The sequence below is a fragment of the Petromyzon marinus genome, chromosome 9 (genome assembly GCF_048934315.1).
Source record: "Petromyzon marinus isolate PM22_M1 ecotype Great Lakes invasive population chromosome 9, UKy_Petmar_22M1.pri1.0, whole genome shotgun sequence".
Taxonomy (NCBI): Eukaryota; Metazoa; Chordata; class Hyperoartia; order Petromyzontiformes; family Petromyzontidae; genus Petromyzon; species Petromyzon marinus.
In genome coordinates, this window is record NC_133675.1 from 3,517,772 (window position 1) to 3,534,081 (window position 16,310).

The following is a 16,310-nucleotide window of genomic DNA, read 5'->3' on the forward strand; positions in this document are numbered from 1 at the left end:
GGAGAGAGTGTGTGTGTGTGTGTGATCAAACCCACACTGCCGTTCCACCTCCGTCCCGAGTCACGTGAAAGCTACTTGTGTCCAATCAAGCACAAGTAACGGAACACTTCCGTCGATAAGAGGAAAATGTAAACGAGAGGTGACTTTACAGGCAGTGAGTGGCGCCTTTTCATAAATAAGGGCCATTGACTTGATGTCCTGTAAAAAATTAAGTTTATTTTCAAATATCTGTTGTTTTCCACGCACTTTGTTTATAGGTGGCGTTGTCGCCACTTTGGAACGGTTTAGCCAGAGATCAATCGATTGCATTTTTTGGGTAATCGGCTAGCATGTAGCAGTGACCTGAACAGAGTTGAGCCTTTTGTGCGAGTTGCCCGGGTCAGGGATTTTTCGTCGTCTGCTATGGGTGGTAGTCAACCCCCTAGCACGACATTGGGCTTATATTTTCAGATATCTCGTCGCCCACGTCGCAGTGTGGTGCAGTGGTAGCACTTATACCTCACAGTAAGAAGGTCCTGGGTTCGATTCCTGATTCCGGACTGCATGGGTTTCCTCCCATAGCTTAAAGCATACGATGTAATTTGGGTTGGCCAAACATCCCAATGCAAGACCCTCGTGGAAAAAAAAAGAGCCTTTGGACTCTGTTGATTTTCAGGGTGAATATGTTGTATGTATATTGAACTTCTTCGCACTGTACGTAGCCAACCGTGCTAAGCGGAGGTGCAAAACTCAATATGCAATCATCCATAATAATGATTGCATTCTCCCCAGTTAGAGAATCGGATCGGAGAAGTATTTTGAACAGGCATCTCTCAATTCTTCGGTCATCCACCCCCTGCGGCCACATCTAGCAGAACTCCCTGTCAGGAAGATGTCACTTTTGTCTCGGCACCACGAGCCATGCACGCGAGACCTAATTCCGGTGTATGTTCTAAAGTCCTTTGTTATATTGTGTTGTTTTTTCTCGGCGAGTAGGCACTTGGTGTCTTAATGAGACGCCACAGCAACGCGTGGCTTCGCAAGTCCCTGGAATAGGTTCACTGACAAGGACATAACCGTCGGAGGAACACAACTGAAAATCACACGAGTGTTTGTGTGCAACTGTTGAAGCCAGTTTGAGATCAAAATGATGAAATTGAAGCAAGCAGGAGCAAGTTTTGGAGTATTTAAAAAAGGCATGATGTAATAATAAACAACTTGATAACTTAATGGAAAAGAAACAAAGCCAGTGCCCTTCGAGAAGAATGTTTTGTCATCGACCAACCGTTATTATGACCAACCTATTCAAGAAAAAACGTGAAGGCATAATTTGTGATTAAACTTTATTGTGCAGTAGCAAAAGTATAACGCGGTCCAAACATGGGCACCGACGGGTAGCAGCGTGGTCTTTGCGAAATGTGAACGCATGCAACCTCGGGGCTTTCTCGATCTGACCGCTCCGCTGTCCCTTGAGACTCGGCTATCTCTCCCCCCCCCCACCGCCTGTGTGAAATGCCTGACAGGTGTATAGAGTAGTTGCATTTGCATTGCATGTATTTACACAAAGTAGCCTTAAGCACTATGACTTTGTCTCCTGTTTTGTGGACCAAGACATTGACGGGAGAGGGGGGGCCCATTACGGGTCGTCATAATTCGTCGACTGGAAAGCCTGGGTCTCTGACCTAAGCAGCACATACTTCATCAGTGTCATCAACAACACAACACAATCTTGGAACGTTATAAGCCAGGAGCAAAGCGCGTATTTGACCTTGTTACCAGCAGGCAGTCGCAGGGTCTTCCCCTGGGTCGTGCAGATCAGAAGCTGACGCCTTCAGTTTTTGCAACCTTGTTACATCGACGCAAGGTGCGTCGTTGAATGGAGACGCTAAGCTCCGTGTTGGTTGCGCTGAGTTCTGGTGGCATTGGCTGCTCGACTACAAGCCCAAGTGCCTTGATACAGGGAGCTTCATTTGCCCGTGGTGCAGAAAATCCGCCGATGATGCTGGCTGCTCAATGTCCCTACGCCAGCTTGCGTGTTGCCGATGCCTGATGCTCCCTTCACCAATACTGCGTGAACGGCGTGCCGATGACGCTGGGTGCCGATTGGTGCTGTGTCACCAGCACGTGTTGTCGATGATAACGGGCGTTGAGTGCTGGACGCTCGGTTCTAGGTGCTCCATCGTCAGGTGTGTTAACGGTGCCAAGCGCCGGATGCTGCTTCACCGCCCTGTGGCTCGATGAATGCTGGGTATTGACCACTGGGCGGCTGGCCTGGTGGGTTTGTCGACGAGGGCTGCCGCGTCCTGGGTCACCACCCTGTGTACATGGGCTCCTGGTCCTGGACCCTGTCGCCGCGTCTTTGCCTCGAGTGCCACAGCAGTGGCGTGCGGGCGCCGGGCTCGTCGCGGAGTCGCTGATTGCAGTGGTTGAGAGCTAGGAACAGCAACAGCAGCAGAGCTGGGCCAAGCAGCAGCAGCAGGCAGCATGACAAGGCAGCAGCAAGTCAGCAGCAGAAGCAAACAACAGTAGCTGCAACAGCAACTGCAGGGGATGGCGGCGACAGGATGGTCACGTGCCCGCATTGTTGCACAAGCATTGTTGGGCATCATTCTAGACAGTCCGTGGCTCAAATTACTTCCAGCATCAAGTGAAGGATTTTCTGCTTTGCGAATTCTGAGTTTCTGTTGGAAATGTGCCACAATGGGGCGAATTGTCAAGGTTAGCTCTGTGTTACCTATCCTTTGTGTTCTGTCTTCTGTGCCTGCATGTTCTGTGTGTGTCTTCCCTCTACTGAGTGGGGAGCGGTAGCCTAGCGGTTAGCATGCTGCGCTAAGAACCTGGTGACCCGAGTTCGATTCTCGCTCGTGGCCCAACAACAGTCACGATTATCTGAACCCGTCTTGGGTTTCCCCTAGGTTAACTCGGCCTGAAATAAATACCTGGGGCGGTGGGTAAACATCGCCGCTGGGGAGACAAAGGTGGCCGGGCGTGGTGGTGTTGTTGGTCACCCACCCCGTCGTGGGCTGTGCCAACCTTGATAGGTGCTCGCTAACAATACTTGCCCCAGCGGTCTCTTTAAACTATACGAGGCGGCGGTGGGGGGTGGTCTTTGCCCCTGTGCCTGCGTGTTCCCACCCAGCGTGCTGCCCGCCACGAGGCCGATGAGCAGGGGACTCGGCGAGCAGTGGTCTCCGCCCCAGCGCAGGAACGGCGGCACGCACAGCGACGGCTCTTGGCTCCCCGCGGGGCAGAAGGCGCCGACGGGGCACGGGAGCGGCGCCTTTTCGGGACTCTGGGGAACCCAAAAAAAAGGGGACGAATTGGGATCACTCGGGGGACCACGTGGGGACCAGACGGGAACCAAAACCGGGCTCACGAGGGGTCCAAATCCGGGCCCAAACGGGGATCACTCACGGGGACCACGTGGGGACCAAACGGGAACCAAAACCGAGACCAAACAGGATCACACTCGGGGAACTGCGTGGGGACAAAACGAGAATCAAAACCGGGGCCACTTGGTGCCCAAATTCGGGATCAAAAGGGGATCGCTCGGGGAACCACGTGAGGACCAAACGGGAACCAAAACCGGAATCATACTCAGGAGACCACGTGGGGACCAAACGAGAACCAAAACCGGGATCACGTGGGGACCAAAACCGGCACCAAATGGGGATCACTCGGGGGACCACGTGGGGAACAAACGGGAACCAAAACATGGGAACGTGCTGGTGTTACAGCATTATTGGTGCGAAGTTAGGTGGGAGATAGCGATGGTGTGTGGTTTCTGAACACGACAAGACAATGCAAGCGAGAGAATGGGAAAAGCATGGCGTGGCCACGCTGTGTTATAGCGTTGTTGGACAATGGAACAAAACACGTGAACAATAGCAATGCCGTTATACAGACGAGGGAACCCAGAAACTGATAGAACGTATGTGTGTATGTTGAACCTCTTTTGCACCGTACGTAGCCAACCGTGCAAAACTCAAAATATGCGATGTATTTTTATCCATAATAAGGATTGCATTCTCCCCAGAACAGGCTCCCATGAGTTAGAGAATCGGAGCGGAGAAGTGATGGAGCAGGCACCTCCCATCACTTCTCTGCATACACACGGACGCCCTGTCGGGGCAGATGTCACTTTTGTCTTGGCCCCACGTGAGCCATGTACCCGAGGCATAATTCCAGTCGAAATCCGACAGTCTTTTGTTATATTGTATTGTTTTCTCTTGGCGAGTAGGCACTTGGGTGTCTTCATAAGATGCCACAGTGAAGTTTGGTTTCGTAAATCGCTAGTCCCTAGAATGGGTTCACTGAAAAGAACATAGCCGTCGATGGGAAATTGCAGTGTTTGCGTGCATACAAAAATAAAGCCACAAAGCTGTTCTAAAGAAGTTGGGTTTTTTCAACCTATATAATTTAACAGTGCATAACTCCAGTGGCTTCTTAATATCGGAAGAGCGTTCCAGACGGCCGAAGAGACGCATCTCGAAGCGGTCGATGCAGTGACCGTACAGCAACTTACAATACATTCCATAAGCTGAGCAACTGGCGCACATTGTACACAATTGAACTGGGTGAGACAGCAAAGCCACCACAGCACATGCCGATGTAACTCGAGGCTGAGATAGCACGTTGAAGGCTACAGCGCAATGCAAGAGCCCCCAGAGTGTGAAAACCAAAGAGTAATTCCTGCAGTCACAAACGCTTCAAATCAAGTCTGAACCACCTCTTCGGGGAGGTATGAGTTCTGTGTATTTGTGTTGTCTCTGCTTGTGTATCTGCCTTTGTGTCTTGGCTTGGATTTGTGTCTCTGTGCTGTCTCTGCCTGTGTGTGGGCCTTGTTGCTTCCGAGTGGGTGCTGCCGCGCCCCACTTTGCTCCATGCATACCTCGTGCTGATTTCTCCCATTGTCTCTCAGCCTTACCTTCTCTGCCTATTTAAGGCGACTTCACTGTGTGCTTGTCTCTGTGCTGGTTCGCTCTACTTGGATGTCTGTGTGTGTGTGCGGTCTGTATTTTGAGTTTCATACTTAACTTGCAATTTAGCAATCTTTGAAATAGCGTGATCAACCGGACTATGCGTTAATTGTGTTTTGACCGACCGTCTGTGTTGCTTTATATAGTTTCCAAAATTTTGCTAAACACTGTTTGTCTGGTATGCTTCTCTCTCTGTGTCCCCCTGTTGTATCTGTGTTAGTTCCCCCTACTTGGGTGTCTGTATATACATCTGAGGTTATGTGTTTCCCCTCTCTCGTAAATTTAGCTCTTCTGTACCTGGTGATGGCTGCTTGTGTTGCAACCGAAACTTCGTACGCTATTATGTTATTTTATGATTTCTTATTTATACGTGACTTTACCGAAAAAAACAAAGAGTAAACCCAAATCTGTCAACTCGGTGGCAGGTACAGCGCACGGAAATAGCATGAGACGGCGACAGCGGGCACAGCAGAGGACAGGCGGTCGCACCGGGCAGTAGTTGTCTTCAGGACACAGCAGGCATCCCTGCTGTCCCTCTTGGGGCTGGTAGTAGCCACCGGGGCACGGAGTGCAGTACACGACGCCCTCCCACTTCTGCTGCCCTGATCACGGACCAGGAATCGAACTTGGTCATTCACAAGGCAGAGTGGCTTTTGGTTTATTCATCGGTCGCTTCTCGTTCTTTTTTTTTCCCCCACCACCCGTTTAGTTCGCAGTCGGTGGCAGCCTCGTGGCTCCAGCTTGAGGAGACTGCAAAATTCCACGGTTTTTTATTAGTCCAGTTCATCACGGGCGGTCGTTGACCCGCGTTTAAACTCGAGAGTCCAGCTTGCAGCGCAGACTCAACCCTCTGGCCCCTGAGCCACACGGCCCCAGGGCAGAGGTTGTATCGTGGGTAGGACAGGTAGGCCTCCCTCTTGTCTCTCCACATTGATATACAATCAAATTTGGAGAGATAGGGTTATTGTATTTATTTGAACAAATGGTTCAAACTGACTCCCATTAACATCAATGCATGTGTAGAGGTATTATTGTGCACTCCCCATGCCACGGACCTGTATAAAAACCGGACCTCTGAACGGTCCCAGCAGTCGTCGTCCACCCGAAGACCAAAGAGCCTACTGAAGGTGAAGAGCCCAGTGGGCAGAGCCGTACCGCTGGCTAGGGTCGGCTCCAGCTTATACCAGTGAAGACCCAGCTTCACTCAAGAAGGGTGTAGATTAGCCAGTGAGAGGCGTATTAGCCCGGAGGGGCTACCTCCTTGGTGTATCGGGTGTAAGGAGCCGTTACCCCTTTGTGTTAAGGATTTATTGTTAATAAAAATACGTGTTGCCTAAGAGAGACTCCCCTCTAGTTATTGACCCACTACACATGCATGGATTCTTGGTTTGAAATGAATTTAGGACGTTCGTTTTTCTTCTCACATTACAGGTGAACATTCGTAAAAAAAAATTGTGCCTCTTCATGCAGGGGAGGGGGCGAGTGCTCTCTGCGTGCAGGTGAGCGTTACCTGCAGGGCAGGGTTGGCACTGCTGGGCGCCGCGCCCTGCCGTTTGCCACCCGCCCGGACACAGCTCGCACTCCGTGCAGCGTTCTCGACTGCGCGCCATAACACACGCTCGTTGCATCCCATTTTTTAAAAAAATTATAAATATTCAACTTTTCTGTTTTTTTCTCTCTCCAATTTTTACGCAAAAGCGTGCTCTATCTGGGTCACATGGTGATGAAAATATTTTAGGAAATCTCACGGCAGTCTAAAATCTCCGTCGTTAAAGAATGGTCCATTAAACGGATGTCACAGAGCTACTTCTGAAATAATTTCAGGTTGTCTCTAATCCACACAGTAGGGAGCAGCGCTCATTGGTGACTGGGCTGAAACCACCAAGGTAGGCAAGACAGACATTCGGACACACAGGCAGACGGACGCATATTCAGGTACAACCAGAGAAACACGGACACACTTAAAGACGTACAGACGGGTGCTTGCAGTTGAATCCCATGAAGCATGACAGACGGACAGGTACGCACTCGGACATACACAGAGGCTCAATCAGACCCCATACACTAGGCACTCAGGCACCTGCAGTTGAATCCCGTCTCGCACGGCAGGCACACGGACCAGCCGGGCTCCGAGCTGTACGACCCTGGTGCGCAGGGGAGACACGTGGATGAGTTCGATCCCGGCATGAAGCTTCCTGTGAAATGAGCCCCCCCCCCAAAGTATCATCGCCCACAGGTTCACCGGAGCCACTCCTCATTCCATTTATTCTTCCATTAAAACCTCACTGAGTTTCAAGACTTTTTAGGGCTGCACCCCTCCGACCCCCCCTTAATGAATAATTGTTCCTCCATAATTCTATGCACCCCCCCACGTCCATTAGGAGGCAACTACTCGGCTTCAAGCTAAAGAGAGACACAGGAAAAAAAAACACAAAGACGGACGGACAAACACGGAAAAATATGGACGGCGCCAAATAGTCCGACAACGAACCCGGAATGCGGGTAACGGGTAATGGGTAACGGGTAACGAGCAGGTGGGTGGGTGGGTGGATGCAGACGAGGGCGAGGAGATGACGACACGCGAGTGGTCTCGACGCTGTCCCCGCGGGACTCGCCTCTGGGACACGGGAGGCAGCTCGAGGCCCCGTGCTGCGATGCGAAGCTCCCGGGGGCGCACGCCAAGCAGAGCCGCTGAGCCGGCTCCCTGCCACGGACATGAGCCGGTCCAGGTGTCATTCCACGTTCTTGTGGCGGGACCTCCGTGAGATTTTTTTTTTTTGCCGCAGCGGTTTAAACGCGTCGGGTTCGAGGGTTTTGATGGCCCGCCGCGGCAGTTGATGCGCGAAGCGGTGATTATTTTAGCGATCTTTAGAGTGAGTGATGATGGTGATGATAATTGTCATACGGAGATGGTAAGTTTTAATTTCACTCATTTATCGATTAATGATTTATTGACTGATTGAGTCATACGTATTGTAAGAGGGTTTTGCTTTTATAATGCAACAAATGTCAACTTAATTTCCTGCTCAGATGAGCGTTTAAGCGTTGGTGTTCATCTCCTATTCACAGGAGGCAGTGTTGTAAATTCCGTATTCCTACGGCGAGGACGAGTTTACAAATAGGACAAACCTCTTGACTTCGCCGTGATGTTGCTACTCATGTTATCAACCCTGAAGGGATGGCAGGCCAAGTCAACCCCCTCTCCCACCCCAACCAGGATTTAAACTCCCAACCTTGCGCCTGCGAGCCGCTCGCTTTAATCGTTGTGACGACAGAACGATTAATGTGTCCTGTCGTAACGCATTACCTTTAATAAGCAATTCCCTTTCTAATGATTCTTCCGATTCCGTTCCAATGACGTACGTGTGCGAAAATGTTCGTCACGAGAACGGAATCTGAAGAAAAACTCAAATAAAATTACTTTATCGGTACGTCTTCAGGCCGGAAGACGTACCGAGGTTCCCACAAGACCATTCAGGAGGGCATGTTGCACAGTTTGGCGCCAGCTATCATAGAGAGCAGTCGTGTCGCTACGGTTCTCTGCGGTGAGTACAATGTCTTTAAAAACAACGGCTCTATGCCTCTCTAAATAAGATGAACGCCGAGCCACTTCCGCGTTTCCGAGATTCAGCAGTGAACGGGACACCCACCCTGCAACTTGCAGACGTCTCGGAACAAGAAAAAGCTAAAAGCGACAGATTAACGATGGCAACAATGACGCTCCTAATATGATCGACGATAACAATCATCATAACCACTGTCATACCAAGTGACGAGCCTGTCACAACACGATTGTAATTTTTGTGTCATTTACGATCTTTGCTATGCATTTTACATCTACCGCAAGTATATATATACACACGATCATGTTTAGTTTCATATACAGGGTCGTGCTTGTTCATGCAAATTGCATCTCACACAATCGCAGAGGAACCACAGACGGAGCTGGCAGGTGGCAGCTGGGCGGTGAGCCAGCTCTTGCAACAATTACCCGAGCTCCGGTGATCCCCTACGTGTAACAAAAACGTCTTCAGTTGTGCGTGTTTCCTGCGCGCTACGTGCGGTGAGAGTCGTGAAAACCCACTGTGAGTAGGAGCCCGGCGTGCACGGGAGACACTGCGCCTGGCCCCCCGCGGGCTGGTGAGACCCCGGGCTGCACAGGCGGCAACTCATGGGGGACTGGCAGCCCCCCATGGAGCAACACGCGCACGTGGGCACACCTGTGTGTGACACGGGTGCACACACACACACCTAGGTACACACACCTGTGTAACACAGGTACATGCATCTGTGTGATACAGACACACACACAGACATACCTGTGTGCGACACACACGCCTATGTGATGTGACACACAAGTACACCTGTGCTCGCAGGTGTGCACACAGTGTGTGGGCGGGGGGGGGGGGACACGCACTGGCGTTGGAGAATGACCCTGGGGGGCAGGGCTCGCACGTGGAGTTGTCGCGACCGGTGCAGTTCACGGGGACGAGGCTTAGGACGAGGGCTTCCAAGGGGGGCGGGCGGCCCCCCTCCTCGCTCAAGGCCTGAGCCAAAACCACACCTGTCCGTACACACACACACAGAATACATGCATATTATTACTATCACCATCAGCCATGTCATCATCATCATCAGTCATTATCTATCCAGAACGTCATCTCAGTGAGTTTGTTTCTCGGGGCCACGTGTGGTCGCTAAAGCCGCGCGCGTTGCTGTGACGACAGCGCCCTGACCCCTAATGCCCAGCACGAGGTCATGCCAAGCGATTACGTTGATGGACAATGAATTACTCATTCAAACATCGACTGCCCGGGTGATCAGCTGCCCGAGTAATCAGTGTCCAGGTGATCAGCTACCCGAGTGACCAGCTGTCCAGGTGATCAGCTGCCCAAGTGATCAGCTGCCCAAGTGATCAGCTGTCCGGGTGATCAGCTGCCCGGGTGATCAGCTGCTCGAGTGATCAGCTGCCCGGGTGTGTGTGATAAGCTGTCCAGTTGATCAGCGGTCTGGGTGATCAGCTGCCCCGGTGATCAGCTGTCCTGGTGACCAGCTGCCTGCATGTTGGCCCAGGTGACCAACTAACTGAGTGATCAGCTGTCCAGTTGATCAGCTGCCCCGGTGATCAGCTGTCCTGGTGACCAGCTGCCTGCATGATTAGCCCAGGTGACCAACTAACTGAGTGATCAGCTGTCCAGTTGATCAGCTGCCCCGGTGATCAGCTGTCCTGGTGACCAGCTGCGTGCATGATGATCCCAGGTGACCAAATAACTGAGTGATCTGCTACCCAGATTATCAGCTGCCCAGGCGATCAGCTTGCCGAGTAAGAATCTGTGAAGCTGAGGTGCCCCTGGGTAAAAAAAGGTGTTACTCACATGGCGCGGAGCAACATAGCAACAGCAGCACGAGGAGGAGGAGGGTGCTGAAAAGGAGGCAGTGGAGGAGGCAGCACCGAGCCGGGTGAGGAGTGGGGATGCTGCACAAGACCCTCATGGTTCGGCACCGCGCATTGCCCGCTCAGCTCTTTCCTGCACGCGGTGTCACGAGTTTCACATTCAACATTTTTGCTGTTGAACCGGGTGAGAACTCAAGAGATCAGGATAGAGTTTAGTTTGCAAGAGCGACCCCGAGCTGCCACAAACGTGACCAAAGAACAAACAAACAAAGGTCATGCACAGCAATGACCGAACTTGGATTAGGACGGCTGGCTACGTACGGTGCGAAAGTTCAACAAAAATAACCAAACAGGAATCGGCCAAAAACAACTGTCATATCTGACTCATCATCGCACAATTAGATTGAGTTGCAGAAAAAATATTAGACACGTAATGACAAAGTTCCCCCATATAGCCTTTAAAGACTGTCGGGGCAAGTGACGTTAGGGAGTGCCGATGAAGGCCAACGCGGCATACGAGTGGGTGGGTGGCCAACATCACGCCCGGCCGCCTTTGTCTCCCTAGTGGCGATGTTTACACACCGCACCAGGTACTCATTTGAGGCTGAGTTGACCTAGGGGAGGTCCAGGACCGGTTCATATTTTCGTCACCAATGGCCGTGAGAGGGAATCGAATAAGGTTCGCCGGTTTGTCGTGCAGTGTGCTCTGCCACAGCAACACACGCAGGCGAGATGAATTTTAAGGCTGTCACGTGAAGTGTAAAAGTCTCGCTGCTGGCAGGAAGTCACGGGGCAGGTCCAGGTGCTATGGGTTGACAGTCTGAGATGACTGGCAGATGCACCACCTGTGTGCTCTCCTTTACGCCAGCTTGCTGACTGCGTTGTAGCCGCCCGGCGCTCTGCTCGTTGTTGTGTCACTCCTCTGCTCTCCATCCCTGGAGGGCGACTGCCTCCGACTGCTGCCCAGTAGCGTCCTTCACAAGTCTCTTATACAGAGGCCGAACTTAACACCGCCGGTATCAGTCGACGGCAAATCCACTCAGCTCCAAATCCTCCATCAGCACCTCTCTTCTGCAGCCCATGCCGCACCCGTTTAGCCTCCCCCTCTCCGTCCTGCCAGAGTCTGCTTGTTGTACATAGCTGTGGCCAAAGCCACAGTCTTATTCATCCATACCCAGCGACTCCGGGCGGCATCTGCTTCTCTGCTGACCCCCACTGATGGCTAGTTGGGCCAGCATTTCCGTGGACATTACGGTGTTATTGAACAAGGCAAAAACACCTCGGCCGGTCGCACAACTGTAGGGACATCGCCAGAGAGCAGGGGGACCCCACCAGCGCGCTTGGATCAAACTCAACTCAACTTTTATGCAGGAATGAAACGGCTCGATTGTGCGATGCTGGGCTCGATAACGCTTCTTTATGAAAGCGGAACCGGCCTGATTTTAGTAATTACATGCCCCATTCGCTCCTTGGCGCGTGCCCATAAACTTTACACAGCTTTTGAAGAAGAGCTATATGACCTTTATGGCGGTACTCCGGGTACCAAAATAATACAAAATGGTCGAGGCAATTAAATATTTTATTTCTGGGACACTTTTTTTGTCCAGGGGTGTTACTTCACCCCGCGACTGGGGTGCCAATCAATCCTACATCAGTGCTACTCCGCGATGTCTAAACGCAGCGAAGATGATTGCCCTGAAACCCTGAGCGCTCGCGCCACGCACCCTAGTGGTGCATCGTAGTGTACAGCTCGTCGACCATCAGACTAAATAAGTAATATATATAAAACATATATTTTTTAAACACGCTTTTATGAAATGTACCCTACTAGTAATGGAAGAACTCCACGACTCCAGGAAGTGGCCCCGAAGCTTGCCACAACGTAAGGGGACCGTGGTGATTTACAGCCAACGTGAGTTGAGCGTGGACAATTAGACCCAAGCCGAAACATAACATATAAAAATAATGTTTACAAATAAATATTTTTAATGATAGAATATAGTATTGTCATCAGTATGACATAAGTATACCAAGTTTGCAGTCGATACCACATTGGGAAGTGGGTTAAAATTGAGTTACAAGATTTGAGGATACAACGACAACAACAAGAGACAGATTGAGTTAATAGAAAGAGTGTAAAGTGACTGCATCACGGACATTATGCAAGAGCCGGGGTACTATGGCACCCGTACCAAAATAAAATTACGCCTCAGATTCGTCGGCGGTGTAAGTCATCACAACCGCTCACGTAAAACAAACTCGAGGGATAAACTAATTAATAAATAAAAAATAAGACTGCAATGCGGGGCTCGAGATTAATGCCTTCGTGTTAAACCACACCGCAGGTTTCCCTGAACACGACGAAGTGATGGTTGGAGCGACACGCGCGTGAAACGCATCTTGGGCAATTATAGAAGGCGGACCTGGATCAAAATGATGAACAAAGAGCGGCGCTCTTCATTGCAAGGCCCTCGGGTCACTGACGGCCCCCGACAATACACAACGCGTGAAAACAACTCCCATCATCATAATCATCGTGCTGCTGTCAAACCCCAGTGGTTTCAAATGCGTGGCGGCCCTCATGCTGCTGATGTGTAATCGGGCGAAAGTGTGGCCCCCTCTGAACATTTGTGAAGAACGCCGACATCAAGAGATGTTCCAGAGCAGGCTGGCAGTGGTTCTTTTGGGGGGGGAGGGTTACATTTGATGATGGAAACGCAGCGTGCCATTGAATGAGGCGCGCACGACTTTCCACGACGTACGTACCGCAAAGACGGACACTGAAAGAGACGCGGAGCTAAAACGTTGCTGATAAGTGAAGATTCGTCGAGGGAGCAACGAGACTTTTGACTTAAAACTTTCGTGACTGCAGGAATTCATATTCTTTGGTTATTTCGGTAAAGTCACGTAGATATCTATCTAAGTCACGTAGATATATATACGTGAATTTATCGATATATCTACGTGACTTTCACCGAAAGAACCAAAGAATATCATGTTGACTGGGAAGGTTAAGTGGGCAAGAGCAGGAAGGCATGATGGCTGATGGAGGAGACCGGTGATGACATGGAAGTAATTTTAAACTGTTTCCTATTTTATATTTTTTATCAGATAAGGCCCACTGAGATATTTAGCTCTTCATCAGAAGCGACATAGCCACCAATCGCTCAACGAATTGGCTTATCACGTGGAGATGTCTAGCAGCAGCTAAACACTCTAAACGCGTGTTTCTAAATGTGGAGGGGAAAACCGGAGGACTCGGGGAAAATAAATCCACGCGACCACGGGGAGAGAGACAACACGCAAACTTCAAATACACAACAGGCGTCAAAGTCGGGATCGAACCCACGTCGTCCTGTATACGAAGCGAGGGAGTTAACATCTCCTAGCCACCGTGGCGTCTTGCGAGGAAACGCGCCTAAGGATAGCGACCACAGCAGGATACGGAGCGATGACATCGACTCTTCAGCAACAACGAGACAGGTGATGGCCTCACATGGCCGTGAGGGATGGCACCGAGTCGGGAGAGACGTTCATGCAGCAGTGGATAAGTGACCGTCAATCATGATGACGATGAACACAAACATAAACCCCCTACCCACCCCCCGCCTCGGATAGCCTACATAGAATGTTGGGTCACCATGCTGTTAACGAGCATATATCTCACACACACACAATATTAAAGACAGGCACTCATTTCTTAAGGCTGAGTCGACAGAGTTGGAGTCCCAGGACCGATTCAGATGTGATGTTACCCGTGGCCAGGACTCGAACCCAAGGGACCGGGTTAGGAGCGCGCAGTGCCCTTAACTACAACTACGCTGCCGCTCCATTGACCTATTAAAAAGCTGTTGGGGGCAAGTGCTGCTAGCAAGCACGTGTGACACACACACACGTGTGACACACACACACGTGTGACACACACACACACGTGTGACACACACACACACACGTGACACACACACACACGTGACACACACACACACACGTGCAACAACCACAACCGTCATTAGCCACTAAGTGGCGGTGACGTTACCACGGCGCTTGTGCCAGGCTAGGTGCACTTTAAGGCCACGTGAAGTATCGAACGTCCGCTGGCAGGAGGTCACGGGACAGGCCCAGGTGCCATGGGTTTTGACTGACCGCACGCACACAAAACAAAGATCCCCCCGTATAGGCTGAACAGACTGTAGGGGCAAGTGCTGTTAGCGAGCACCTATGAAGGCCGGTACCGTACACGAGGGGGTGAGTGACCAGCACCACGCCCGACCGCCTTTGTCTCCCTAGTGTGCGATCTTTTACACACTGAACCAGGTACTCATTTGAGGCCAAGTCGACCTAAGGGAGGCCCAGGACCGATTCAGATCATTGCCACCGGTGGTGACCTTGAACGGGAATCGAACTCGCGACGCCGGCTTCGTGGGTCAGCGCAACGCTAACCACTGCACCACCGCTCCCCACACACCCTCACGCACGCACCTGGGATGCCCGCACGCGCCTGTCCGGAGCACGACTCCACAGCTCTCCTCCGACCGACTGCGCGCTCGCTCTGGGCTGGGGACGCAGAGCTCCGTCACATGACTCTCCATGCATGACTCCTCGGCGTGACCACTCACAAATGCGGAACGCGTGACACCGGCCCGCGGGGGGGGGGGGGGGTACAACAGCGGCTTCCTACAGCACCGCCCCACACCCGCCGCTCCATCATCTCCACGTGTGCCCCCCACGTCACCCCGTTGTCCATCCTCCCCTCTCAACTCACTCTACTCCCCCTCCACTCACTCTCCTGTATCTCCCCTCTCATCTCACTCCACTCCCCTCCACGCACTCTCCTACCTCTCCCCTCTCATCTCACTCTACTCCCCTCCACGCACTCTCCTACCTCTCCCCTCTCATCCCACTCCACTCCCCTCCACGCACTCTCCTACCTCTCCCCTCTCATCCCACTCCACTCCCCTCCACGCACTCTCCTGCCTCTCCCCTCTCATCTCACTCCACTCCCCTCCACGCACTCTCCTACCTCTCCCCTACCATCTCACTCCACTCCCCTCCACGCACTCTCCCACCACTCCCCTCTCATCTCACTCCACTCCCCTCCACGCACTCTCCTACCTCTCCCCTCTCATCCCACTCCACTCCCCTCCACGCACTCTCCTACCTCTCCCCTCTCATCTCACTCCACTCCCCTCCACGTCGTCTCAGCTCCATCAAACCAAGGCTCTCTGTGGAAGCCCCCAGGTAGCCTTTGCTCGGTGGGAGGTCGCCCATACTCCAACTGCTGCGCCATGCTCTTTGGTTCTATTCGGTAAAGTCACGTATGTAAAAAATAAAATAACAAGAATCACGACCTTTCGGCCACAACACAAGTGGCCTTCATCAGGTGAAGGGACCGTGCTGTCATGAGGACAGCATTGGAGTGAAACACAGCCACGCTTAGACCGTGGACCTTTAAGCTGTGTGCGAGGAAACAAGGTGCCTTGACAAAGGAATTAGCATAAAATTAGCATTTGATTGGCCGACTTAGCATAGATTCTAAATCTAGAATCTTGTGTTGTAGCCGAAACGTCGTGATTTTTGTTATTTTATTTTTTACCTATGTGACTTTACCGAAAGAACCAAGAATATGAATCCCTGCAGTCACGAAAGCTTTAAATCAAAAGTTATTTTTACAGAAGGAAAAAAAAATGTCCCTTCTTGGCATTTCCCTTGCGTGGTTTCCATCATTCACCCCCCCCCCCCCGCACAGATCCCTTCCCACGCATTTGGAGCAGACGTTGCGGTGCGTCCGGCGTCACGCCGCTGGGCGCTTTAGTCAGCGCCCTCGGCTCACGGTTGGCAAACCGAGAGTTGAACCAATCGACGATCATCGCCATCATCAGCATGTGACTCGTCACCAACCATCTGTGAATCAGCGTCCATCTGTGTGATTCGTCATCGCCCCCTACTGTGTTGATGCA

The 16,310-nt window shown here is 51.6% G+C and overlaps 1 protein-coding gene across 3 annotated transcripts; it reads right to left on the reverse strand.

Moving 5' to 3' along the window:
• Positions 1–1,308: 1,308 nt before the first annotated feature.
• On the reverse strand, positions 1,309–15,111 carry LOC116940693 (uncharacterized). Of its 3 annotated transcripts, none has more exons than XM_032950837.2 (10): positions 14,833–14,947; positions 10,334–10,486; positions 9,376–9,522; positions 9,043–9,178; positions 7,574–7,662; positions 7,039–7,153; positions 6,469–6,557; positions 5,448–5,560; positions 3,115–3,271; positions 1,309–2,412 (listed from the first exon to the last, which is right to left on the reverse strand). In XM_032950837.2, the coding sequence occupies exons 2-10, from the start codon at positions 10,449–10,451 to the stop codon at positions 2,288–2,290; spliced, it is 1,089 nt and encodes a 362-aa protein (XP_032806728.2). In that variant the 5' UTR covers positions 10,452–10,486; positions 14,833–14,947; the 3' UTR covers positions 1,309–2,287. The 3 variants fall into 3 exon arrangements, with proteins under 3 accessions (XP_032806728.2, XP_032806727.2, XP_075921940.1); XM_032950836.2 differs by having other exon boundaries at positions 1,309–2,436; XM_076065825.1 differs by lacking the exons at positions 5,448–5,560; positions 6,469–6,557 and having other exon boundaries at positions 1,309–2,436; positions 14,833–15,111.
• Positions 15,112–16,310: the final 1,199 nt, after the last annotated feature.